The sequence below is a fragment of the Scyliorhinus canicula genome, chromosome 5 (assembly GCF_902713615.1).
Source record: "Scyliorhinus canicula chromosome 5, sScyCan1.1, whole genome shotgun sequence".
Classification (NCBI taxonomy): domain Eukaryota; kingdom Metazoa; phylum Chordata; class Chondrichthyes; order Carcharhiniformes; family Scyliorhinidae; genus Scyliorhinus; species Scyliorhinus canicula.
In genome coordinates, this window is record NC_052150.1 from 226,457,214 (window position 1) to 226,484,813 (window position 27,600).

Sequence of the window (27,600 nt, forward strand, 5' to 3'; positions counted from 1 at the left end):
GTCTATCCCCTCAGGTGAAAGGATCAAATGGCACTATTGAGAATTATCTACAGTAACCCGATCAATATTTATAGCTTTTATAGCTCAATCAATATCACTTAAACAGATTATCTGATCACTAACAGATTTGAGAGAAAATGCTGTTTACAAATTGGTTGCAATGTTTCCTACAATGTTTCCTACATTACAGCAGTAACTAGATTTCAAACAATACTTCTGTGATGAATGAAGGAATTTCAGATACATATTGTATTATATCATAGAATTTACAATGCCGAAGGAGGCCATTTGGCCCATCGAGTCTGCACCAGCCCTTGGAAAGAGCACCCCACTTAAACCCACACCTCCACCCCATCCCTGTAACCCAGTAACCTCACCTAACCTTTCAGGACACTAAGGGCAATTAGTGGACCGTGGGAGGAAACCCAAGCACCCGGAGGAAACCTACGCAGACACGGGGAGAAAGTGCAAGCTCCAAATCAGATAGTCACCCAAGGCCGGAATCGAACACGGGTCCTTGGAGCTGTGAGGCAGCAGTGGTAACCACCCTGCCACCAGGCTGCCCTATGTCACTGATGCAGTAATGGTTAAAACCCTGGATTATGTGTATCTGACTGCTGCAGTCTTTTTCCTAAAGTCATGGTTTAAAAGAGTGACACTTTGGCTACACGGTTGTAATTAAAGCATCATAGAAGATCATAATTCATTCCAACCATGTATATTGTTTACCCGAATGGGGCTAATGGAATTTTGTTTATAGAAAGAAGGTTCCCTGGGAAGTAGAAAATTAGAGGCATTTTGTTTAGCCTGAGTCAGATGGTCATAACCCAGTTAGTGGGATAGTAAATGGGAGGAGCCAGTGACTGAAGCAAACAGGTGCTGAGTTCAGTTTAGTTTGGGATGTGAACAGGCTAGCAACTTCTGGAAAAATAGTTTAGTAAAACGATTGGACTGAACAAACCAGCACGGTCCTCACTGTCCACGGGGATAGTGCCAGAGGACTGGAGAGTGGCGAATGTTGTTCCTCTGTTCAAGAAGGGAATAGGAATGACCCTGGTAATCATAGGCCAGTTAGTCTTACTTCGGTGGTCAGTAAGTTAATGGAAAATATCCTGAAGGATTTGTGACCATTTGGAAAGATGCAGCTTAATCCGGGATAGTCAACACGGATTCGTGAAGGGTAAGTCTTGCCTCGCAAATTTGATTGAATTCTTTGAGGAGATAACTAAGTGTGGAGATGAAGGTAGAGCAGTTGATGTTGTATACATGGATTTTAGTAAGGCGTTTGATAAGGTTCCCCATGGTCGGCTTATGAAGAAAGTAAGGAGGTGTGGGATAGAGGGAAATTTGGCCAATTGGATAAGTAACTGGCTATTACATAGAAGACAGAGGGTGGTGGTGATGGAAAATCTTCAGACTGGAGACCAGTTACCAGCAGTGTACCACAGGGATCAGTACTGGGTCCTCTGCTATTTGTGATTTTTATCAATGACTTGGAGGAGGGGGCTGAAGAGTGGGTCAGTAAATTTGCTGATGACACCAAGATTGGTGGAGTACTGGATGAGGTGAAGGGCTTTTGTAGGCTGCAAAGAACATTGATAGGATGCAGAGCTGGGCCAAAAAATGGCAGATGGAGTTTAACCCTGATAAGTGTGAGGTGATTCATTTTGGTAGAAAAAATTTGAATGCGGATTACAGGGTCAATGGCAGGGTTCTGCGGAATGTGGAGGAACAGAGAGATCTTGGGGTTCATGTCCACAGATCTCTGAAGGTTGCCACTCAAGTGGATAGAGCCGTGAAGAAGGCCTATAATGTGTTAGCGTTTATTAACAGGGGGCTTGAGTTTAAGAGCCGCGGGTTTATGCTGCAACTATACATGACCCTGGTGAGACCACATTTGGAGTATTGTGTGCAGTTATAGGAAGGATGTGGAAGCATTGGAAAGGGTGCAAAGGAGATATACCAGGATGCTGCCTGGTTTGCAGGATAGGTCTTATGAGAAAAGGTTGAGGGAGCTAGGGCTTTTCTCTTTGGAGCGGAGGAGGATGAGGCAACTTAATAGAGGTTTATAAGTTGATGAGGGGGATAGATAGAGTGGACGTTCAGAGACTATTTCCTCGGGTGGATGTAGCTGTTACAAGGGGGCATAACTATAAGATTCAGGGTGGGAGATATAGGAGGGATGTCCGAGGTAGGTTCTTTACTCAGAGAGTGGTTAGGGTGTGGAATGGACTGCCTGCTGCGATAGTGGAGTCTGACACTTTAGGAACTTTCAAGCGGCTATTGGATAGGCACATAGAGCACACCAGAATGACAGGGAGTGGGATAGCTTGATCTTGGTTTTGGACAATGCTCGGCACAACATCGAGGGCCGAAGGGCCTGTTCTGTGCTGTACTGTTCTATGTAGAACAGGAGCTTTTTGCTAAATGCTGGGAAGTTAACACAAGCAAGAATCTGCAGCTAGTTCCTGAAATATCTCTCTCTCAAAGCAGTTTATCAAAGACATCTCTATAAACCAGGGGTGGGCAAACTACGGCCCGACAAAGGTTTTTATGCGGCCCGCTAATGAGGTGCCCGGAATCATAACCGGCATATTTGAAAAGCCGCCGGGGGAAAGCCGCTGAAGTAAATGCGCTTATTCAATAAGCGTATTTACTTCAGCGGCTTTTCAAAAATGCCGGTTATGATTCCGGGCACCTCATTGGCGGGCCGCATAAAAACGCGCATAGTGGGGTGGATGAGTGGGGCTGTCTCATTGGTCGGTTTAGTTGGGTGTGCGACCAATAGGAGTCCAGGTTACAAACAATAAGCCTTATTATTGTTTGTAACCTGGACTCCTATTGGTCGCACACCCAACTAAACCGACCAATAAGGCAGCCCCACTCATCCACCCCACTACGCGCGTTTTTATCGTTGACTCGGCCAGGCTGTGCTTCTGTCAGTGTTAAGGATCAGCACAAGCAACTTGACACCTGATTTCAACAAACTGGTAAATGACTGCAGTCAGATGCATCATTCTCATTGACATTGTTCTGTTACTTACTGAGTTACTTTGTTTTTCAAATAAATGTGCTTTTTTTTCTTTAAAGACCTTTTATTTTGGCTATTTAAAATATTAATTATTTTACTTAATATACTATGCGGCCCTTTAAAATTGTGAATTTCTGAATGTGGCCCTTGCACGGAAAAGTTTGCCCACCCCTGCTATAAACCCTAGTATTTCTGGCTCTGCTAATTGTATTTAAAAGTGGGTTTTGACCGGAGATGGGTTTGCGCAAGTGGAGATAAAAAGATAGTAGTTGGGAGATAAAGTGTTTTATTTTATTGTTAAGTACTATTTAACTGGTAATTGTAAGCTAGTTTCTTGTATGATGTTACGGTCAGATTAATACGGTGTTAGTAATAACATTTTAATACCATCTATCATCTTCTTCAATCCTTCCTTAAAGTCTGAACAGCTCAGTCTGCCAAACCATTTGAAGCTGGATGAAAAGGCATGGTACGCACATGGTGTACTCCATTTCTTTGCATAAACTCTTGGAACAACTTGTCTGCAAATATTGTACATATCAGAAACGAGAGAATTGGGCAGCACGTTGACGCAATGGTTAGCACTGGGACTGCGGCGCAGCGGACCCGGGTTCGAACACCGGCTCTGGGTCACTGTCCGTGTGGAGTTTGCACATTCTCCCTGTGTCTGCGTGGGTTTCACCCCCACAACCCAAAGATGTGCTGGTTAGGTGGATTGGCCACACTAAATTGCCCATTTTTGGAAAAACAAATTATTGGGTGCTCTAAATTTTAAAAAAAGAAATGAGAGAATCCAGTAACCTATGAGTTGTAAAGACCTGGTGTAGTTTCTCTACGGTACTGGCAGCTGTAAAGTTGTATGAAGTATACTTCCCAGTTATAATGTACATCCACAAAGACTAAAACCATGAGGACCCATAAAAGGACCTGCAAAATCCACATGAATTCCTGAACAAGGTCGATCGGGCCACTCCTAAGGATATAATGGCGCTCGTGGAACCAACTAGATTAAGATGCAAAACAGGATTTCACTTTGTTATCCAAATCCTGGTCCATATTAGGCCTCCAAACATATGACTTGGCTAGACTTTTCATTCGAGAGGCAGCGGGATGAACCTCATGAATTTCTTCCATTACTTGCAAATGACCAGGGGGTGGATCAACTACTCCCGACCCCCACAAATGCACTGTCCGGCAGACTTAACCCATCATTGTGCCTCACATAAGGCTTCAACCCACCATCTTCTATGACAGATGGCCATCCTTGCATCAAATCTTTTAACTTGTGACAGAATAGGATCGCTGCCCATGCACTGTTTAATTTGTTTTTTAAGCACTCACTGGAGATTGTGCAAGTCGCTAGTAAGAAAATCATCTTTGGAGGACACCATACCTGTGATGGTAAATCCAGTAAACGGAAGATGACTTAGAACAAAGAACAAAGAACAGTACAGCACAGGAACAGGCCCTTCGGCCCCCCAAGCCCGTGCCGACCATGCTGCCCGTCTAAACTAAAATCTTCTACACTTCCTGGGTCCGTATCCCTCTATTCCCATCCTATTCATGTATTTGTCCAGATACCCCATAAATGTCACTATCGTCCCTGCTTCCACCACCTCCTCCGGCAGCGAGTTCCAGGCACCCACTACCCTCGGTGTAAAAAACGTGCCTCGTACATCTACTCTAAACCTTACCCCTTGCACCTTAAATCTATGCCCCCTAGTAATTGACCCCTCTACCCTGGGGAAAAGCCTCTGACTATCCACTGTCTATGCCCCTTATAATTTTGTAGTCCTCTATCAGGTTGCCCCTCAACCTCCATCGTTACAGTGAGAACAAACCGAGTTTATTCAACTGCTCCTTATAGCTAATGCCCTCCATACCAGGCAACATCCTGGTAAATGTCTTCTGCACTCTCTCTAAAGCCTCTATCCTTCTGGTAGTGTGGCGACCAGAATTGAACACTATACTCCAAGTGTGGCCTAACTAAGGTTCTATACAGCTGCAACATGACTTGCCAATTCTTATACTCAATGCCCCGGCCAATGAACGCAAGCATGACTTAGTGCGTCGACGTTAGCGTTGTCCTTTCTTGCCCTGTACACGATGCTATACTGATACACTGGCAGTGTTAGCACCCACGATGCTATACTGATACACTGGCAGTGTTAGCACCCACGATGCTATACTGATACACTGGCAGTGTTAGCACCCACGATGCTATACTGATACACTGGCAGTGTTAGCACCCAGCGCAGTATTCTTACTGAAGCCATGGGAGGATTACAATTTGACTCGCTGAGAAGGCTCATCAACGGCTTGTGGTCAGTGCACATGGTGAATGAACATTCAGAGGTACTGGTGGAATATTTTAACAACAAAAACGATAACTAAACGTTCTTTGTCCAATTGTGAATACGCCTTTTCATCCTTCGTCAGTGTCCTAGATGCAAAATCAATGGGTTTTATTGGCCAGTCTTCCGTTACATGAGAAATGTTGATGGTCACGTACTGCTTCAAATCTTCCTCTAGCAAGAGCCTGGCTAATGTCCAGCTTTGAAAATGTCCTGCCTCCGGGTTCTTCCACCCTTGGAAACAGGTAAGCTTGGAAACCTTATTAATGCTAAGTTTGTAATCACCACATACATGCACAGTACCATTTTAATAACTGGAGCTGCCCAACGTGAAGTCTGAATGGGCTCAATGATTTCTCGCCTTTGCAGCCACTCCAACTCCTCTCCTCCACTTTGCCTTTCATGGCATAGGGCACTGTCCTCTGTTTGAAAAGCCAAACAATTTAACTACAGTGTCCTTCAATGTACCCAGTACATCTTTGAAAACCGCAGGATATTTCAAAACAACGTCCTCTGTCGTGTTTGTGTGTTTTATCTCACCCCAGTTCAACTGAATTTTCCTGAGCCAGTCACGTTCTAGTAGATGAACCCTTTTTCTACCAGGATACATGCTCTTGCTTCTTGGCTGTTATATGCAAAGTCTACCTATAACGCACCAAGCAGTGGTATTTGTCGTCAGTGTACACCCGAAGATTGATTCCTGTCTCGATGACCTCTGGTGCCTGCTTAGAGACCCAAATCTTCCTGAAGATGTCCTCATCAATTACCAATGCAGAGGCTCCGGTGTACACCTCCACCTTGATTTTCTGTCCATCAACCTCCACTGTTGAATAAATAGGCGCGACACATCCCTCATTTATATTAAAGGTGTTGTAAGAGTGCTCCTCTCTTTGGTCTGAGCTTTCTAAGCGGTGCACCGTGGACTTAGGCTTCCTTGCATTTGAGGTTTCCCTGCTCAGCCATCGACTTTCTGTTAGTGCCCCGGCACTTCTTCATTAAACCTTAGTGACCCTCTTGTTGCACTGGTGACAAACAACTTCCAAAAACTTACAATGATGCGCATTTAGTGTGACCCTCCACACCTAAAACACTCCACTGTCTTCACCTTTTTACTTGCAGCTTCTTTTTCTACTTGATATAGTGCACCTGCCTGTGTGTCACCCTTGTCTTCTGAATATCTTCTGCATTATTGGCAGCCATTTCCCATGCTCTGAGAAATTTCTAGAGCCTTCTTAAAAGGAAGTGCGGCTTCTCCCAGCAAACCCACCCGAATGCTGTCCTTGTTAATGCCACAAACAAGTCTGTCCCAAAGCATGTCTTCCAAAACTGCCCCAAGCTCACAATGTTCAGAGAGCGGGCGAAATTCAGCAACAAAGTTAGCTACAGACAGTCCCATCATCTGAAAACATGGAATTTGCCCAGTTACTGAGGGCTTAGCATTGTGGTGATTCTAAACAGTATAACTAATTCTGAAAATGGAAATGCCCCTGGATTCTCACTAGATTGTAAGTCTTCGCCCCACAGACACTCAGGAGAACTGAGCACTTTCTAGCCTCGTCGGTGATCCCATTTGCCAAGAAAAAGTGTTCCAATCTTCCAAATATTCAGTCCAGTTCTCATTCTCTTCCACAAACTCATGATACAAACTCACTGATAGTCCCAAACATAGAAGTGCTGCTAACTTGTCTTCCGTCGGCAAACTGAGAACGTGTTGAAACCCAAATTTTGTTCATTCGCGTTGCCAAAAAACTTGATCTCAAAAAGGTAGTTGAAGCGATAATCTCAAAGTTAATGTTAATCTTATTTAATATATAAAAATATATGGACTGAAAAACAGGAGCAGCTAGTTAAACATCAAAATAACAATAACAGATTTGAAATAGAACTAACAAATTAAATACGAATATATATAGGTAACAACTAATGACATCACAGCACTTAACTGAATACATCAGCAATGGATTTAAATAAGATACATAATACATGTAACAACAGTCTATCACATTTACTAAAACCCAGATTTTAATAGACATTGCTATTTCTTGATCTGTCTCGTTTTCTATCCTGTTGCTATCATCACTGTGACCTTTCCATTCGAGTTTGTCAATCTGGAAATGCACTTTGAGTTTGCGATTTTGATCATTGGTTCAGGATAGTTTGGTGTGTGGATCAGAAGCAAAGGAAACTGGATTCAAGAAGTGGATAAACCTATGAACCCTTCATCCAGTTGCAGGGATGTATAAATGGAAAGATATGTAACAACAGAAGGTTGGGAAGTGGAAAGTCTCGGAATAAAGAAAACAAAAATTTCAGTATTGTTTTTTTTTAAATTTTGTCAAAGCTTTTTCTCTTGGACTTATCAGGATATTCTCAAGAAAACAAAAAAATTGCATTTATTTAACATCTTTCACAAACCGAGGACTCTCAAGTGCTTTAAAGCGAATTAATTATTTTAATGTAGTCAGTGCTGTAATGTAATTTGCATACAGCAAGGTCTCACAAATAGCAATGTGATAAATTATCAGATCATCTGCTTTTTTTAAGTGAAGTTGGTTGACGGAGACCAGGGAGAACTCCTCTAACTCTTCTTCAAGGAATACTTTATGCCTCAATTTAACTTCTCATCCAAAGTCGACACATCCACAGTGCAGTCCTCCCTCAGTACCAAACCGACACCCTTCTGTTCCAGAGGCTACCCCACTAAGTCATGGGAATGATGCATGATATCAACCTGCATGCATGCAAAAGGTGGTCTTTAACTAAGCAAACTATTCATTTGCGCATTGATCAAATGAGACCAATGTAAACCAGACAGACTCATTCAGCCTCTCAGCCTGATATAAAACTGAACCCCTGCTTGTATACTGGTGATGGTATCCAAGTGGGTCATGTTGAATGTACTTTACATACCGCAGAATATTTCCCCCTCGCACACCATAGCCCAAATAGAATGGGTTCCCAAGAAATTAAAATTACAGAACAGGGAAAAGGCAGGAGAATGGGATTAAATGAATTGCTCTAGGAGAGAGTCGGCATGTACACAATGGACCTCCTTCTGCACAGCTAACCACTATGATCGATTCTAAATTTCTGATGTGCTTACCACAATGGCATTGAAGATGTTGTGCAGGCGACTGCTGTAGGTCACACAAAGCTGTTTGAGATTCGAACCTGCTGCTTCAAGAAAACTAACAACAGCTGCAGTGTCAACCTGCAAAGAGGAACACACAATACAACAGTCAAAACTAAAAGGAGCAGCTTTCACCATTCTCCGTTCCAAAAGCTTCAATGGACCAAATCTCAGCATCTTTTTGAGGGGCTGAGTGAGGAAAAGGAACTGTGCGTGTGGCAGCAAGCGGACAGGTCGGAAAGATTTGAGGAGGGGCTTCTGAAAGCATTGACTGTGCAGTGACGGGGCCAGAGGAGGAACATTCAACAGTACTGCTGTATGACCAGGAGTTGAACAGGTCGCAAATCAAGGGAGTAGTGTCATAGACAAGGTGAGCTTGGAGAGGACGGGGCATTCAGAGGACTATAAGGCCTTCTGTTCAGGAAGAGTTTGATCTGATCTGGACTGAGGTTTCAACCCGGGCTGCAGTTGACACATCAATTCTAGAAACATACTTCCAATAACAGTGGCAGCAGAAAGTAAATATCAAGGAAAAGATCTCAAAAGAGTCACAGCGCTGATCTTTTATAAAACGGACATGAAACTATTGTGGATTTCAGGTTCAGCTCTGAGAATGATATCGATACTGAGGAAAGGAACACTCTCTTAACTTGGGTTACCCAGTGACAGCATCAAGCAGTTCAGGGTTAGGTACAGAATAAAGCTTTCTTTACTCTGCACAAACCATTTCCCTCATCTGCTTTTCTAAATTAAGATGGCATCCTTCCATTCATTTCACTAACACTCCAGTAGCTTTAGATAAAACCAAATTACTGTGGATGCTGGAATCTGAAGCAAAATCAGAAAACACTGGACAATCCCAGCAGGTCTGACAGCATCTGTGGAGACAGAAGGGAGCTAATGCTTTGAGAGTCTGGACGACTCTTTGTCAAAGACTCAAAATATTAGATCTCTTTTTCTCCACAGATGCTTTTCAACCTCCTGGGATTGCCCAGTATGAAAATCGCTTATTGTCACAAGTTGGCTTCAAATGAAGTTATTGTGCAAAGCCCCTAGTCGCCACATTCCAGTGCCTGTTCGGAGAGGCTGGTACGGGAATTGAACCCGCGTTGCTGGCCTTGGTCTGCTTTACAAGCCAGCTATTTAGCCCACTGTGCTAAACCAGCCCCTATTTTCTGGATTTTTTGTTTTTGTTTCACTCCAGTAGACTTAATGAACAGTAAGGTCATTTAAGACAGACTGAAAAGTTCCACAAATTTGGATGTGAACAATCCTGTTCGAGGCCAACAGCTACCAGGAAGGGGGCGGGGGAAGGGGGGCGGGGAGGAGAAAGAGGGAGGAAGGAAGACAAGGGGAAGGCACTCACAAGAGAAAGGGGAAGGGGGGGAAAGGAACGGAAGGGAAGCACAAAACAAAGTAGAGAGAGAAGGGGAGTGGTAACACAGGCACCCCCACCCCCCCCCCCCCCCCCCCCCACCCCAACAACAAAAACTATGAGCCCCAGCAGAAAGAAGCGGAACACAATACAGGGCGCCCAGGCAACACTAAGAGGGGAACTACACTATCAACAAGGGATGGGGGGATCTCATGTAAAAACCGCTTTAAACAAGACACAAGCTTGTCGTAAATACCACATACACCACGTGACCAGCTACTCTTCCAGTAAAACTGGAAAACACCAAAATATATTTTTTTAAATAATTAATTGCAGACACCACTCTTACAGCCAGCAGAGAAATGTGGTTATTATCGCATCCGCTTTGGGATAGATTTCAACCCAGGTCCCAGAATTACTGCATCACCCACTGTAGCAGCCAGCATTTTGAACTGGCATCACAGCCCACTTCCAGCTTGTAGCTACCTGGGTTGGCCACTTCCAGCTTGTAGCTACCTGGGTTGGCCACTTCCAGCTTGTAGCTACCTGGGTTGGCCACTTCCAGCTTGTAGCTACCTGGGTTGGCCACTTCCAGCTTGTAGCTACCTGGGTTGGCCACTTCCAGCTTGTAGCTACCTGGGTTGGCCACTTCCAGCTTGTAGCTACCTGGGTTGGCCACTTCCAGCTTGTAGCTACCTGGGTTGGCCACTTCCAGCTTGTAGCTACCTGGGTTGGCCACTTCCAGCTTGTAGCTACCTGGGTTGGCCACTTCCAGCTTGTAGCTACCTGGGTTGGCCACTTCCAGCTTGTAGCTACCTGGGTTGGCCACTTCCAGCTTGTAGCTACCTGGGTTGGCCACTTCCAGCTTGTAGCTACCTGGGTTGGCCACTTCCAGCTTGTAGCTACCTGGGTTGGCCACTTCCAGCTTGTAGCTACCTGGGTTGGCCACTTCCAGCTTGTAGCTACCTGGGTTGGCCACTTCCAGCTTGTAGCTACCTGGGTTGGCCACTTCCAGCTTGTAGCTACCTGGGTTGGCCACTTCCCGATTCCAAAATGGAGGCCCGCAAAGAACACAGGGAAAAATGGTCAGGCACAGGGAAACAAGCAGGTGCAAGGTTTCCTCTGTATTAAGACTCGCAAAAACCAGGGCGGCATGTGGCGCAGTGGGCAGCACTGGGACTGCGGCGCTGAGGACCCGGGTTCGAATCCCGGCCCTGGGTCACTGTCCATGTGGAGTTTGCACATTCTCCCCGTGTCTGCGTGGGTTTCACCCCCACAACCCAAAGATGTGCAGGTTAGGTGGATTCGCCATGCTAAATTGTCCTTTAATTGTAAAAAAAATTAATTGGGTACACTAAATTTATAAAACAAGGAAAAAAAAATGACTCGCAAAAACCCAGACAGAACTGAAACCAGCAACCATCTGCATATTAATGAGCAATCCCCAGGAACAATTGGAAACATCAAAACGATCGGGACCAAACCAGACTCCCCGAGCCAGGACAAAGGAAGGCCAACGGACACATAGGAACCGCCCAGCGATCAGGGAACAGCTCCAGTATTGGGGAAATCGATTCAAGTGATTGGGACTTGGTCCAATTGATTGGGACCAGGCACGGGGTCCGCCCAAAAGGGCGCGAAACCCCTGGGTGCTATAAAGCAGAGCCCCAAGTTCAATTCGTTCTTCTTGGCAGGGTCTCTCAGCAGCTCGAAACAACTCTTGACCGTGACTCTCAACAAGGAGAGACCCGCCTAGCAGGTTCACCAACCAAGTAAGTCTCCAGTCAACGCACGCTACGAGATAGGCGCTCCTAGCTACTAGTCCATACCAGCTTGAAGCCTGCAGCCTCAGAATCGAACGGAAGGCCATTGTTCCCCTGACCTGGTGGACCATTTCCAAAGCTAAGTGTTAGTGTTTAGCCTTTTAGTGTTAGCGATAGTCTAGTAAGTAGAGTTTTATGCACGAGTAGTGATTGACTGTGTATAATAAATGTGTTTTGATTTGAAACTTACTAACTGGTATATTGCGTTATTGATCAGCACTTGGCTTCGAACCTCGTGGTGGTATCAGAAAGATACCTGGCGACTCTGGAGCAAAGGTTATTAAACAGAGCAATTAAGTAAAAGCACAATTAGCAACAAGCTTCTCCTCATTCCCCAAATTAAAGACAGTAGAAGAAAATGTGGGGATCTGGAAGTGGCTTGTGATGGAGAACCAAAAAGAGAGATCACCGGATTAGAAGAACATAGAACAGTACAGCACAGAACAGGCCCTTCGGCCCTCGATGTTGTGCCGAGCAATGATCACCCTACTTAAACCCACGTAACCCGTATACCCGTAACCCAACAATCCCCCCATTTACCTTACACTACGGGCAATTTAGCATGGCCAATCCACCTAACCCGCACATCTTTGGACTGTGGGAGGAAACCGGAGCACCTGGAGGAAACCCACGCACACACGGGGAGGACGTGCAGACTCCACACAGACAGTGACCCAGCCGGGAATCGAACCTGGGACCCTGAAGCTGTGAAGCATTGATGCTAACCACCATGCTACCGTGAGGCCCCCTACAACCGTGAGGCCCGTGAGGATTAATTGGCAGTAACATTTTTTTTTTTTTTAAAAGAGAAAAGAGGAGACAACATTAAGAGTCAAGACTTTCTAAAGAACAACCTGTATTCACAAAGTGCCAACTCCTCGCTAATGCTTCCCAAAGAAGCAACTGGACAAAAATGGACGGCATATCAAAGGAGGATCAATCAGAAGTAGTGAAGAAGTACAAAGTGGTGGCTGGAATAAGAGACAGTGAGAAGTCTTACAACACCAGGTTAAAAGTCCAACAGGTTTGTTTCGAATCATTAGCTTTCGGAGCACAGCTCCTTCATCAGTTGAGTGCTCCGTACGCTAGTGATTCGAAACAAACCTGTTGGACTTTAACCTGGTTTTGTAAGACTTCATACTGTGCCCACCCCAGTCCAACGCCGACATTTCCACATCCTGGAATAAGAGAGGCTGAGTTTGGTGAGATTGCAATTGCAGACGGCACACATTCCATACATGCTCTGTCTGAAGTGTCCAAGCCAGTAACTAAAGAGCTCTGATTATTAAAATACAGTAGATTTCACGAAAAACTGAAGCAGATTAATGGAATTCTCTCAAAACAACAGTAAATTCCACTCATAAAGTTATACTTTGCTGTACGTTATTAACCAGACAGCAAACATGTTCACATGCGCTCACATTTCTTACAAAGGCTAACTGAGACCTGCAAGAGATTGCCATGTATGTAGTCAGATGCAGTGATATTTTTATGATGAATTCATGAACATTACAGAATTATTAGTTTTTAATTCTACACCCTGAAGTAACTGGGTATCAGCAATGGCAGGAAGACTGATTCAGTTCATTCTGTAACCATTTTCCCGGGACTGGGAAATCAACAGAAAGAAGGAAGGAATATTGTGCTGCCCCGATGGAATAGTAACCAGGAAATATGATGTGTACGAGTTGCCAGTAAGGTAAACACCAAAAACTGCTGCAACAGGGCGGAATCCTATAAACCAAACCAAGCATACTAGTATACAGTTTGCTTACTTAAGGAGGGATATATTTGCATTGGAGGCAGTTGAGGTAAGATTCACTAGGCTGATTCCCGAGAAGAACGGATTGTATTATGTGGAAAGGTTGGGGCTACACTCATTGGAATTTAGAAGAATGGCAGGTGAATCTATTGAAATATAAGGTTATGGAGGGAGGGGTGCAGGGTCAATGCTGAGAGGATGTTTCCCTACATGGGAGAAAAGAGAGAACGACAGAACTAGGGGAACAGTCTCAAAATAAGCGGTCTCCGATTTAACATGGCTAGGAGGAGGAATCATTAATCTTTGGAATTCTCCTCCCCAGAGAACAGTGGAGGCCAGGTCATTGAATACATTCACGGCCGGGTTAGATATATTTCTGATCTCCAAGGCACTCGACCATTAAGGGAGACAAGAACAACGTGGCGTTAGGGGACAATCACATTGTCTATGATTTTACTGAATTGTGAAGCAATTTCAAAGGACCAAACAGCCAACTCCTATTCCTATTTCATAGAATCACACAATTTACAGTGTGGAAGGAGGCCATTCGGCCCATCAAGCCTACACCGGCTCTTGGAAAGAGCACCCCACTTAAGCCCACACCTCCACCCTATTCCCGTAAACCAGTAACCCCACCTAATCTAACGCCAATTTAGCATGGCCAATCCACCTAACCTGCACACCTTTGGACTGTGGGACGAAACCAGAGCACTTGGAGGAAACCCACTCAGACACGGGGAGAACGTGCAGACTCCACACAGACAGTGACCCAAGCCGGGAATCAGATCTGGGATCCTGGAGCTGTGAAGCAACTGTGCTAACCACTGTGCCACCGTGCTGTTGTTATCCATAACCCAAAAATTGGAAAAGGTTAGAGAAGGTAACTACAGAATAGACTCATAATAATTCGAAGCTCCTAGAAACCAGACTAAAGGATAAGACTTTACTAGTTGGTGAATCAATAATAGAGCATAAACTTAGGATTTAGTAATAAAACCATAAAAGGAGAAATTTCCCACATAAGAAAACAGGGAATAGTTATTTAAGTAAGTCCATCATATTTAAGAGGGAATTAAAACAATATAGGTCAAAAAAGGTCAGGAAGGTAAGGAGTTGGATGGTGGATACGGGGTTTATTTGGGGGGCGAGTGGAGGCAGCTTCGTGCAGAGGCACCAGTTTGGCAGCCCTGGTCACGGCTCCCCTACCGCTCCCGCTGGCCAGGAACTCCACCAGCCCGGTAGTGGTGGCAGCCCTGCGGATCTGGGGCCAGTGGAGGAAACATTTAGGGGAGGTGAGAGCATCGGTCTGGTCTCCGATATGCGACAACCACCGATTTGCCCCCGGGAGCATAGATGGTGGATTCAGAGCATGGCGGCGGGCGGGGGTGGGAAGGATGGGCGATATGTTCTTGCGGGGGGAGCTTCGTGAGCATGAGGGCGTTGGAGGAAAAATTCAGACTAGTATGACTTTAGGTACTTGCAAGCGCGTGACTTCATACGCAGACAGGTCCCATCTTCCCACGCCTCCCACCAAATGGGAACCAGGATAGAGCAGTTTCCAGGGGAGAGGTGGGAGAGGTAGGAGAGGGGAAAGTCTCGGATATTTACCAAGAACTCATGAAAGGGGAGGAGTGCCAGACAGAGGAACTGAAGCTCAAATGGGAGGAGGAACTCGGCGAGGAGATGGAGGACGGGGTATGGGCGGAAGCCCGGAGTAGGATAAATTCAACTGCAACATGCGCTAGGCTCAGCCTGATTCAGTTCAAGGTCGTCCACCGGGCCCATATGACAGTGGCCCGGATGAGCAGATTTTTTTGGGGTGGAAGACAAGTGTGCTAGATGCGCGAGAAGACCAGTGAATCACATCCATATGTTTTGGGCAAGTCCAAAACTTAGGAAATACTGGGAGGGATTTGCGGATGTCATGTCCCAGGTACTGAAAACTAGGGTGGTGAGGAGTCCAGTTGTGGGGTCTCGGAAGACCCGAGGGCCCAGGAGGAGAATGAGGCCGTCGTCTTGGCCTTTGCTTTCCTGGTAGCCCGGCGACGCATACTGCTGGCATGGAGGGACTCAAAGCCCCCGAAGACCGAAGGATGGCTCTCGGAGATGTCGAGCTTTCTAGGTCTGGAAAAAATTAAGTTTGCCTTGAGAGAATCTTTATTAGGGTTCGCCCGAAGGTGACAACCATTCATCGACTTCTTCGCAGGGAATTAAACGTCAGTGTGGGGGGGGGGGGGGTAGATTAGAGTAGAATGGGGGGATAAACAGGCAGGTACTGTTTATGAGAGAGGATTGGTCATTTGCACTATGTTTTTGTTGATATTTGCACATTACTGTACACTGTAACTGTTTACAATGCCAAAAATACCTCAATAAAATTGTTTATAAAAAAAGTCAGTAATAACATAGCACCAGCCCAAGCATGATAGGCTGACTGAACTCATGATGCGATAACTGGAACCTACGCTTACAACTGAAGCATGCAACCCCGCTAGACAACTCACCACGGAGTGTTGCAGGTTTAAACTTTCCAGCTTCTGACAATGGGCGGCCAATGCCTCAAAGACTTCAGATGTGACACCGGTGCAGCTAGTCAGTTTCAAGGAGACTAAGTGAGGACAGGACTCAGCGATGGTCTGGAAAGAGGAAAACACAGCAACAGTTTAGTATAAAAACGGTCACTTGATTGTACAGAACCTGAATATAGCCATGTTGACAAAGCTTTTTGTCTCGCCTCAGCAGGAAAAAAAACGCATTTATACTGCAGGAGAATAGGGTGCTGATTGGCTCGCAAATAGACTCTGATTGGCCATGGCATTGCCATGGAAAAAGCAATAGGGAACTATAGACTCCCCACGATAGGTTTAAAGCTTGAACATATTCCTTTCATTTGCAGAGGATTGATCCCTTTGTATCATAGATTATCATAGATCATCATAGAATTTACAGAGCAGAAGGAGGCCATTCGGCCCATCAAGTCTGCACCGGCTCTTGGAAAGAGCACCCTACCCAAGGTCAACACCTCCACCCTACCCCCATAACCCAGTAACCCCACCCAACGCTAAGGGCAATTTTGGACACCAAGGGCAATTTATCATGGCCAATCCACCTAACCTGCACATCTTTGGACTGTGGGAGGAAACCGGAGCACCCAGAGGAAGCCCACGCAGACACGGGGAGAACGTGCAGACTCCGCACAGACAGTGACCCAAGCCAGAATCGAACCTGGGACCCTGGAGCTGTGAAGCAATTGTGCTATCCACAATGCTACCGTGCTGCCCATTGTATGAATGCATATTGTTTCTACCAAGCATAAATGAACCACAATATAAACAAGACTGATCATCTTAAATTGGTTGTTAGTGTGGCTATTAGTACACTCCTGATTGTTCAGCAAGTGCTGCCCAATTACAAACAATAGGCATTTTATTTGGGTTTTGCAAGCACTCAAGGCTGCTTGACTAAGTGTCTATTACAAACAACCAAAGGAACATGTGGTTTGTTTTGATCTGCCAATCAGGAACAAATGACCTGTTTACCTAGCAGTGAAATTCCTAAAAGATATTGCTCAGTTATATGACAGGCAGAACATCCTTTTGGGCTGAAGGCAGAATCCCATCACTGGAAAACACCACTCACATAGTCACTGTGGCATTTTCCACCACCAAGATGTTGCCAGCAGTCCAAAAGGACATTCTGCCATACCATACAATTGAGCAGCATAGTGTATGAATTTCAGTACCGGAGCAATGTCAGGCACTTAATCCATATGCCCATACTACTGGATGATCAAATCAAACAGCATGTTCCTTCAGTTAGTCATAGCAGGTCGGGCACAAGCCCTAATCAATGAGTCTAAGCTTGCAAAATCAAAAACAAACATTCTATTGTTAGGTGTGATTCAGAGATTGAGCACCACTTGCTGAACAATTGTTCCATTTGTCCAAATAAGTCCAAAAGTAAAAGCTTTGGCAATATGTCTCCCTTCTTGGAAATATTGCAAAGATGCCGGAGCAATAGTGAGGCCTGGGACACGGCTTCCAAATCAAACAGAATAAGGTGAAGCCACTTGGAACAATGTGCGAATTATAGACTCAAAAATTACAGAATCAATGCTTCCCAACAATTTTCATCCCACCTCAATATTAAGTTGCAGATCAGGTAAAGTACAGTTCAGATGAAAATCCCTTTAATTCAAGCAATCCTGGCACACACAGTGCAGGAAAAAGCTCATATTTCCCTGGCCCATCAAGCATGTCCAGGTGAAGTGGAACAAAGTAAAGAAGCCTCCACTATAATTCAGTTTAACCACAATGGTAGAAATGTTCCACGACCAACATCTGGATACTTATGCCCCCTGATTACCAACTCCCACATACAAGCAAACAGTCTGTGCCTTTATCTTCTTTATCTATGTCCTTTACATAGCTGGTGAAAAGTTACACCGATTCTTTTTTGTTTCACTTGTTCGTGGGACGTGGGCGTCGCTGGCTGGGCCAGCACTTGCTGCCCATCCCGGAGGGCATTTAAGAATCAATCACATTGCTGTGCATCTGGAGTCACATGTAGGCCAGGCCAGGTTAAGGATGACAGATTTCGTTCCCTAAAGGACATCAGTGCTTTTACAGCAATCGATAATGGTTTCATGGTCGCGATTAGACTTTTCATTGAATTCAAATTCTATCTGCCCTGGTGGCATTCAAACCCATGTGCCCAGAGCATTACCTTGGGTCTCTGGATTACTAGTCCTGTGACTAGTCCACTATGCCACTGCCTCCCCTCTATTACCCTTTAGACTCAGCCTGCGCCAATAAAGGGAAGGAAACAAATCAAACTTACACAAGATAGAGTACAGAAGCTGAAAAGATTATTCGAAATCGATCCCACCGTATTTTAAATATTAGCAAGTTTTGCCCTTTACATCTGAGTGACAGAGGGTTAAAGAGTTAGCATTAGTGGATATCCCTTTGCATATCACTTCACACTGAAAAGCAAGCTGCACACCGCTAATCCAACTGGAGGGCAACCCTTGAATATCAGTCTTACCTTCATGGTATAACTCACAAGATTGTTCCAATGACAGAGAGAGAACTCCCGAAGCTGTGTAAACCTGTACATTCAAAAACAATTGCAGATGAAATCAGTTTACAAACCATACCACAACAGTATTGAAGGCTAGTCAACTTCACATAAATCGAATGATTCTGCCTCTCAAATCTGAGAACCAATGTCCAGCTCAACATTAAAGCTTGTTCTTTGCTTCTAGGGGTAATAAAGACTTTCTCCTTCTCAAGCGGCTTCGTGAAACCATTGTAAGAAATGAAGATAGGGCCAGGAGAAAAGAACGTGGGCCGGGTGACCAACTGCTGGACCAGCTGATATATGGGGCGGGGCGGTAGCCCAGTGGTTAGCACTGTGGCTTCACAGCACCAGGGTGGCAGGTTCAATTTCCGGCTGGGTCACTGTCCGCGCGGAGTCTGCACCTTCTCCCCGTGTCTGTGTGGGTTTCCTCCGGCTGCCTCGGTTTCCTCCCACAAGTCCCAAAAGATGTGCTGTTAGGCAGATGAGGAGGGGCTGATTTAGCTCATTGGGCTAAATCGCTGGCTTTTAAAGCAGACCAAGCAGGCCAGCAGCACGGTTCGATTCCCGTATCAGCCTCCCCGAACAGGCGCCTGAATGTGGCGACTAGGGGCTTTTCACAGTAACTTCATTGAAGCCTACTCGTGACAATAAGCGATTTTCATTTTCAATTTCTTCAGCCAGAGGATGGTGAATCTGTGGAACTCTTTGCCGCAGAAGGCTGTGGAGGCCAATTCACTGAGTGTCTTTAAGACAGAGATAGACAGATTCTTGATTAATAAGGGGATCAAGGGGTATGGGGAGAAGACAGGAGAATGGGGATGAGAAAATATCAGCCATGATTGAATGGCGGAGCAGACTCGATGGGCCAAGTGGCCTAATTCTGCTCCTGTGTCTTATAGTAGTTTGGACATTCTGAATTCTCCCACTGTGTACCCGAACAGGTGCTGGAATGTGGCGACCAGGGGCTTTTCACGGTAACTTCATTGCAATGTAAGCCTACTTGTGACAATTAAGATTATTATATCTCATTGGAGGGGAAGGATTAGATCTCAAGCTCCATAACCATCAGCCTATTGAAAAATCTGCTGCCAATATCCCAGCTCACGCAGTACTATTCAACCATCACCCCTGCTGTTGTTATGGTCCCAGTAGGTGTTATACTGGATGAGAAGATTCCAGAACATAACCCTGGCTCAAAAGATCGTAACTTTTACTTTTTAAAAAAAACAGAGGACGAGTCACAGGACCACAAATTTATTTTTCACCAATAAAGTATTAAACATGAAAAGTTTCATTAAGATACAATACTCCCCTCTTCGCTTCACAAATATATACCATTTTCAAAGATAACACCCCACTCTGAAGTCAAATGTTCAATGCCACTCAACCGATCTTCTGTGGATTTCTCTCACAATTGCCCCAGATGATTGTCACATGTAGATTTCCCACTCCACTCCCAAAAAAACACGTTTTACACTCCTTTCATACGGTGCTTTCAATCATGTTTGCATTAAGAATCCACTCCAGGTTTTCCAACTATCCTTTCAAACAGCTCCACTTTTAACCAGGAATCTAGCACCAGGTTTTCCACCTCTCATCAGGCTTCATTTAACTTGAATTGCAAATGCTTCAAAAATTCTGCACAAACTCAGGTACTCAGTCTCCAACAGGCTTCAAACACTGGAATTGACACCAAACATTCGGATTGATCACACACACAATTTACAGTGCGGAAGGAGGCCATTCGGCCCATCGAGTCTGCACCGACTCTTGGAAAGAGCACCCTACCCAAGGTCAACACCTCCACCCTATCCCCATAACCCAACCCAACACTAAGGGCAATTTTGGACACTAAGGGCAATCCACCTAACCTGCACATCTTTGGACTGTGGGAGGAAACCGGAGCACCCGGAGGAAACCCACGCACACACAGGGAGGATGTGCAGACTCCGCACAGACAGTGACCCAAGCCGGAATCGAACCTGGGACCCTGGAGCTGTGAAGCGATTGTGCTCTCCACAATGCTACCGTGCTGCCCGTAAATTGCTTCGGATATGTGGCTTGTCTGCAGCCAACCTCAACTCTTTTCTCCCCAGGTCTGACTTTAACTTTCATAAGCAGTGTCCTGCTGCAAAGACAATTCTTTGATCCTTTTTACTTCAATATTTCTGGAGTTTCTGTTCAGAAGTTGGAATCAGATGTAGTGGTATTACAATTAAACACAGATAACTACAAAGACACGAGGGAGGAGCTGGCCAGAGTTGATTGGAGAAGGAGCCTAGCAGGGAAGACAGTGGAACAGCAATGGCAGGAGTTTTGGGGGGTTATTCAGGAGGCACAACAGAAATTCATCCCAAGGAGGAGGAAATATGCTAAGGGGAGGACAAGGCATCCATGGTTGACGAGGGATGTCAAGGACAGCATAAAAGCAAAAGAAAAAGCATACAATGTAGTGACGATTAGTGGGAAACCAGAGGATTGGGAAGCCTTTAGAAGCGAGCAGAGGACAACTTAAAAGCAATAAGGGGGGGGGGAGAAGATGAGGTGCGAGTGTAAGCTAGCTAGTAATATAAAAGGAAGCTAGGAAGAGTTTTTTTTCCTATATAAAAGGTAAGGGAGAGGCAAAAATAGACATTAGACCAATGGAAAACGTGGCTGGAGAAGTAATAATAGGAAATAAAGAAATGGCAGAGGAACTGAATAGTTACTTTGCATCAGACTTCACGGTGGAAGACACCAGTGGGATGCCAGAGCTCCAGGAGAATCAGGGGGCAGAGGTGAGTGCAGTGGCCATCACTGAGGAGAAGGTTATGGATTATGGATTACGAGGAGAGGTTGAGTAGACTGGGACTGTACTCGTTGGAATTTAGAAGGATGAGGGGGGATCTTATCGAAACATTTAAAATTAAAAATTATGAAGGGAATAGATAGGATAGATGCGGGCAGGTTGTTTCCACTGGCAGGTGACAGCAGCACTAGGGGGCATAGCCTCAAAATAAGGGGAAGTAGATTTAGGACTGAGTTTAGGAGGAACTTCTTCACCCAAAGGGTTGCGAATCTATGGAATTCCTTGCCCAGTGAAGCAGTTGAGGCTCCTTCATTAAATGTTTTTAAGGCAAAGATAGATAGTTTTTTGAAGAATAAAGGGATTAAGGGTTATGGTGTTAAGGGTTATGGTGTTCGGGCCGGAAAGTGGAGCTGAGTCCACAAAAGATCAGCCATGATCTCATTGAATGGCGGAGCAGGCTCGAGGGGCCAGGTGGCCTACTCCTGCTCCTAGTTCTTATGTTATGTTCTGGGGAAACTGAAAGGTCTGAAGGTGGATAAATTACCTGGATCAGATGGCCTACACCACAGGATTCTGAAGGAGATAGCCAAGTAGATTGTGGAGGCATTGGTGGTGATCTTTCAGGAATCACTGGAGGCAGGAAGGGTCCCAGAGGACTGGAAAGTGGCTAATGTAACACCCCTGTTTAAGGGGGATAGGCAGAAGACAGGAAGTTTTAGGCCGAGTAGTCTGACTTCGGTCACTGGTAAGATTTTAGAGTCCATTACTAAAGATGAAATCACGGAGTACTTGGAAGTGCATGGTAAAATAGGACTGAGTCAGCACGGCTTCGTCAAGGGGATGCCATGTCTGACAAATCTGTTACAGTTCTTTGAGGAGATAACAAGGAAGTTAGACAAAGGAGAACCAGTGGACGTGATTTATTTAGATTTCCAGAAGGCCTTTGACAAGGTGCCGCATAGGAGACTGTTAAATAAGTTAAGAACCCATGGTGTTACGGGTAAGATCCTGGCATGGATACAGGATTGGCTGACTGGCAGAAGGCAGAGAGTGGGGAGAAAGGGGTCTTTTTCAGGATGGCTGCCGGTGACTAGTGGTGTGACTCAGGGGTCAGTGCTGGTACCACAGCTTTTCACAATATACATTAATAATCTGAAAGAAGGAATTGAGGCACTGTTGCTAAGTTTGCAGATGATACAAAGGTATGTAGCGGAACAGGTAGTATTGAGGAAGCAAGGGGGCTGCAGAAGGATTTGGACAAGCTAGGAGAGTGGGCAATGAAGTGGCAGATGGAATACAATGTGGAAAAGTGTGAGGTTATGCACTTTGGAAGGGGGAAATGGAGATATAGACTATTTTCGAAATGGGGAAATGCTTCGGAAATCAGAAGCACAAAGGGACTTGGGAGTCCTTGTTCACAATTCTCTTAAGGTTAACGTGCAGGTTCAGTCAGCAATTAGAAAAAAAAAAAATTCCCAATTATTTTTTTTCCAATTAAGGGGCAATTTAGTGTGACCAATGGGTTGTGGGGGCGAAACCCACGCAGACACGGGGAGAATGTGCAAACTCCACACGGACAGTGACCCAGAGCCGGGATCGAACCTGGGACCTCAGTGCCGTGAGGCAGCAGTGCTAACCACTAGGTCACCGTGCTGCCCCAGTCAGCAATTAGGAAGGCAAATGTAATGTTAGCATTCATGTCGAGAGGGCTAGAATACAAGAGCAGGGATGGACTTCTGAGGCTGTATAAGGCTCTGGTCAGACCCCATTTGGAGTATTGTGAGCAGTTTTGGACCCCATATCTAAGGAAGGATGTGCTGACCTTGGAAAGAGTCCAGAGGAGGTTCATAAGAATGATCCCTGGAATGAAGAGCTTGTCATATGAGGAACGGTTGAGGACTCTGGGTCTGTACTTGTTGGAGTTCAGAAGGATAAGGGGTGATATTATTGAAACTTACAGGATACTGCGAGGCCTGGATAGAGTGGACGTGGAGAGAATGTTTTCACTTGTTAAAAAAAACTAGAACCAGAGGACACCATCTCAGACTAAAAGGACGATCCTTTAAAACAGAGATGAGGAGGAATTTCTTCAACCAGAGGGTGGTGAATCATAGAATTTACAGTGCAGAAGGAGGCCATTCGGCCCATCGAGTCTGCACCGGCTCTTTGAAAGAGCACCCTACCCAAGCCTACACCTCCACCCTATCCCCATAACCCAGCAACCTCAACCAACATTAAGGGCAATTTTGAACACTAAGGGCAATTTAGCATGGCCAATCCACCTAACCTGCACATCTTTGGACTGTGGGGAAGAAACCGGAGCACCCGGAGGAGCCCACGCACACACGGGGAGAACGTGCAGACTCCGCACAGACAGTGAACCAAGCCGGGAATCGAACCTGGGACCCTGAAGCTGTGAAGCAATTGTGCTAACCACCATGCTATCGTGCTGCCCAGTGGAATCTGTGGAACTCTTTGCCGCAGAAGGCTGTGGAGGCTAAATCACTGAGTGCCTTTAAGACAGAGATAGATAGGTTCTTAATTAATAAGGGGATCAGGGGTTATGGGGAGAAGGCAGGAGAATGGGGATGAGAAAAATATCACAGCCACGATTGAAGGCGGAGTAAACTCAATGGGCCGAGTGGCCTAATTCTGCTCCTATGTCTTATGGACACCTCAAATTGAAAATTCTGTTTCTTGTATTCCTTCTATAGCCTCCCCACCTCTCAACTTCTCCCAGTTCCATAATCCTCCAAGAACTCAGCACTCCTTCAATACTGAGAATACAGATTAGGGGGGTAGTTAGGCTGGTCCTTGTAGGAGGGGAGCTGGTTTTCTTGCACTTTCATCATTGTTTTTTTGCACAGTTTTATACTGTTGTTGTTTACTGTGCCAAAATGTCTTAATAAATTGTTTATCAAGAAGAAATAGAGAATACGGAGTCACTTCCTTTACTTCACGTACTCCACCATCAACAGGGGCTGTTTAGCACAGGGCTAAATCACTGGCTTTGAAAGCAGACCAAGCAGGCCAGCAGCACGGTTCGATTCCCGTAACAGCCTCCCCAAACAGGTGCTGTAATGTGGCGACTAGGGGCTTTTCACAGTAACTTCATTTGAAGCCTACTCGTGACAATAAGCCATTTACATTTTTTTCAACAGCCGGGTTTACAGCTGTCCAAGTTCAAAACTCAGGAATAAGCTGTCTCAACCTTTCCACTCCTTTCTCCTCCTTTAAGATGTTCCTTTACTACTCAGCTCTTTGGAGTCCCTAATGTCTCAAGTGCTCTGCAGTCAGATTTTGTTTGGTAATGCTACCCTGAAGCTTTTCTAAATGCAGTTTCTTACTGTTTAACATACAAACAAGCTGACCTCACCTGAAAACACCCCGCCCATTTCCACCATCTTCCATTAGAAATGCCCTTTTTCAGGAGCTGAAGCGAAAGTGGGAGGAGGAGCTAGGGGGCGAGATAGAGGAGGGCCTCTGGGCGGACGCGTTAGGAAGGGTCAATACTACCGCAACATGTGCCAGGTTCAGCCTGATCCAATTTAAGGTTGTTCACCGGGCTCACATGACAGTGGCCCGGATGAGCAGGTTCTTTGGAGTGGAGGACAGGTGTGCAAAATGCGCGGGGGGGCCAGCGAATCATGTCCACATGTTCTGGGTATGCCCAAAACTGAGGGGATTTTGGCAGGGGTTTGCCGACGCCATGCCCACGGTATTAAATATGAGGGTGGCAATGCGTCCAGAGGTGGCGATTTTTGGGGTATCGCAGGACCCAGGAATTCAGGAGGAGAGAGAGGCGGATGTTCTGGCCTTTGCTTCCCTGGTAGCCCAGAGGTGTATATTGCTGGCATGGAGGGACTCAAAGCCCCCGAATTCGGAGACCTGGCTTTCAGACATGGCTGGCTTCCTCTGCCTGGAGAAAATTACGTTTGCCATGAAAGGGCTCTGCTGGGGTTCGCCTGGAGGTGGCAACCATTTGTCGACTTCCTCGCAGAGAACTAATCGTCAGCAGAAAGGGCGGGGGGGGTTAAGTTAGTGTAGGTTAGGGGGTAAGTAATGGCAAGGCCTGTGGGAGAGGGAGATGGAATTTGCACTATGTTTATGTTTCTCTTGTTATGGTTATTGTTGATTTTGTTGTTGTTGAAATGCCAAAGAAATACCTCAATAAATTGTTTATTAAAAAAAATGAAATGCCCTTTTCTCCAATCAGACGCGCACAAACCTGTTGTCTCGCAGCCAGTTGATGGTGTTTTGGATTTTTCTCTGGATTGGAGGCACCAGTTTCTTTCCAGATTCTGACCAGCAATAGGAAATTGTAACTTTCTGCCAGAGTTTGGGGTTGGCAGCAGCTCCATACCACAGGTGACAAACACGGGCCATCCTGTTCAGAAAGAAGAGACAGCACTGGGAGATCAAATCACACAACCGTACAGAACGAAACGCAGAGTTCTAATCCAAGATTATATTCTGCTCTCCAAGCAATAAAAATTACAGGGGTTAAATTGAAGGGGTCAATAACGATCCAAGACGATCTCATCATAAACCATGGGAAAACAATTCTATAAGAAAGTCCTTATTCGCAGGGTGGTATAGTGGCGATGTGATCAGCACTGCTGCCTCACAGCACTGAGGACCCCTGTTCGATCCCGGCCCTGGGTCACTGTCCGTGTAGAGATTGCCTACTCGCCCCGTGTTTGCGTGGGTCTCGCCCCCACAACCCAAAGATGCACAGGGTCGGTGAATTGGCCCCTTAATTGGAAAAAAAAAGAACTTGGTACTTTAAATTAAAAAGAATTTAAAAAAGTAAAGTCCTTATTCACTGCATTGTGCAAATATGTTTGTTCGGACATCAATGCTCCACCAGAGGTAATAAGGGACGTAGAATCCTTAATAGCCTTTTAAAAGGGAAGGGAAAAATATTTGACAAGTTACCTGTACTGTGTGATGTTGCAAACCCCCCCTCCCCCATCCGTTCCAGGACACTCCCAACAAAAAATGCCCCTCTCGCTCAATGTCTTTACCTGCATAGAAATGGTACAGCCCCATTCGACGACACTACGTAATGGAAGATATGAACCAACACTTCGACCGGAAGCGCTTGGCCCCATCGATCCAAGGGTTCTGCATCGGTCAGCGAATCCTGGCCTGTCAGGCCCTTCAAGAGGGCCTTCCTCAGCCTTGCATTGTCCGGGGAAACCTTATTTTTGTGGGAACTATTCGATGTGTTCAGCTTGCGGCTGCTTTTCTTCCCCGCCAGTTTCTTTGGCCTCCTCTGCACCCTGCTTTCGTTAGAAATGATCAAGAGCATATCATTGTCAGTATCATGAACTGTGTAGTCTGTGGTGTTCCACCTCGCCGTTCGTCGCACTTTCCTTACTGTCTTGGAGGTCACTCGGACACATGACCTACGCTGGCTTTCCACACTTCCTTCCCGCTTGCGTGAAGACGAAGGCCGAGAGTTTTGATGAGACGAAGATCCTTCCATCACGGTGTCCCCTCAGTCCTCCTCATGAAATTCTGCAGCTGGATGAGTCCTGATTCAACCGTAAAGAGGAATGTTGCAGCGTCACTGGAACAAGAGAAAGTCAGCATTTCATCATTGCCAGTGTTCTCGGATTGGGCCTTTGCATTCACGGAAGGAAGCAAACTGCTATCGATACACTTGGAAAACCGGGCTCAAACCAATTTAAAAATTAGAATTTCATCATCTCTATATTCACCGTATTCCTCTCCCGCCTCCCCTGAGATGCAAACGCAGGGATCAAACCCAAGATTGTCTTATCACGAGTCATGGGAAAGTGCCCAGCAACTTACTGTGTACAAATGTTCAAAACATGCAAGGACAGGACTAACAGCTAAAAGCGAATTACTGCGGATGCTGGAATCTGAAACAAAAACAGAAAATACTGAACAATCTCAGCAGGTCTGACAGCGTCTGTGGAGAGAGAAGGGAGCTAACGTTTCGAGTCTGGAGGACTCAAAAGTCAGAAGAGTCATCCACACTCGAAATGTTAGCTCCCTTTTCTCTCCACTAAGTAACAATTATTGGACGCCCAATTATAGCAAACTCAGGCCCATTTCTTCAAGACGAAAAGTGAGTGAACAGCACTGGTTAGAAGCTGCAACTGTGCCCATTCATCCATTTGGACCTTTAATGGACAGGATTTCATTTAAAAAAGTAGCCACATAGCGCACAATTCAGACCACGGCTAGCTCCTTCTGTACATAGTGCGGTTATTGGTAATAACT

General features: G+C 45.6%; 1 protein-coding gene across 6 annotated transcripts in view; it reads right to left on the reverse strand.

Moving 5' to 3' along the window:
- The window catches only part of fbxl6 (F-box and leucine-rich repeat protein 6), a 60,291-nt gene that overhangs the window by 18,571 nt on the left and 14,120 nt on the right, over positions 1 to 27,600 (reverse strand). For 4 of the 6 annotated variants that reach the window (XM_038798653.1, XM_038798651.1, XM_038798655.1 and 1 more), the window contains exons 2-6: positions 26,373 to 26,920; positions 25,574 to 25,732; positions 18,522 to 18,585; positions 15,980 to 16,111; positions 8,489 to 8,596 (exon numbers count right to left, since the gene is read on the reverse strand). In XM_038798653.1, the coding sequence (XP_038654581.1) occupies positions 8,489 to 8,596; positions 15,980 to 16,111; positions 18,522 to 18,585; positions 25,574 to 25,732; positions 26,373 to 26,836 (927 nt within the window). In that variant the 5' untranslated portion in view covers positions 26,837 to 26,920. Of the gene's footprint in view, positions 1 to 8,488; positions 8,597 to 15,979; positions 16,112 to 18,521; positions 18,586 to 25,573; positions 25,733 to 26,372; positions 26,921 to 27,165; positions 27,237 to 27,600 lie in introns of all 6 variants that reach the window. The other 2 variants (XM_038798654.1, XM_038798652.1) reach the window with 1 other exon arrangement.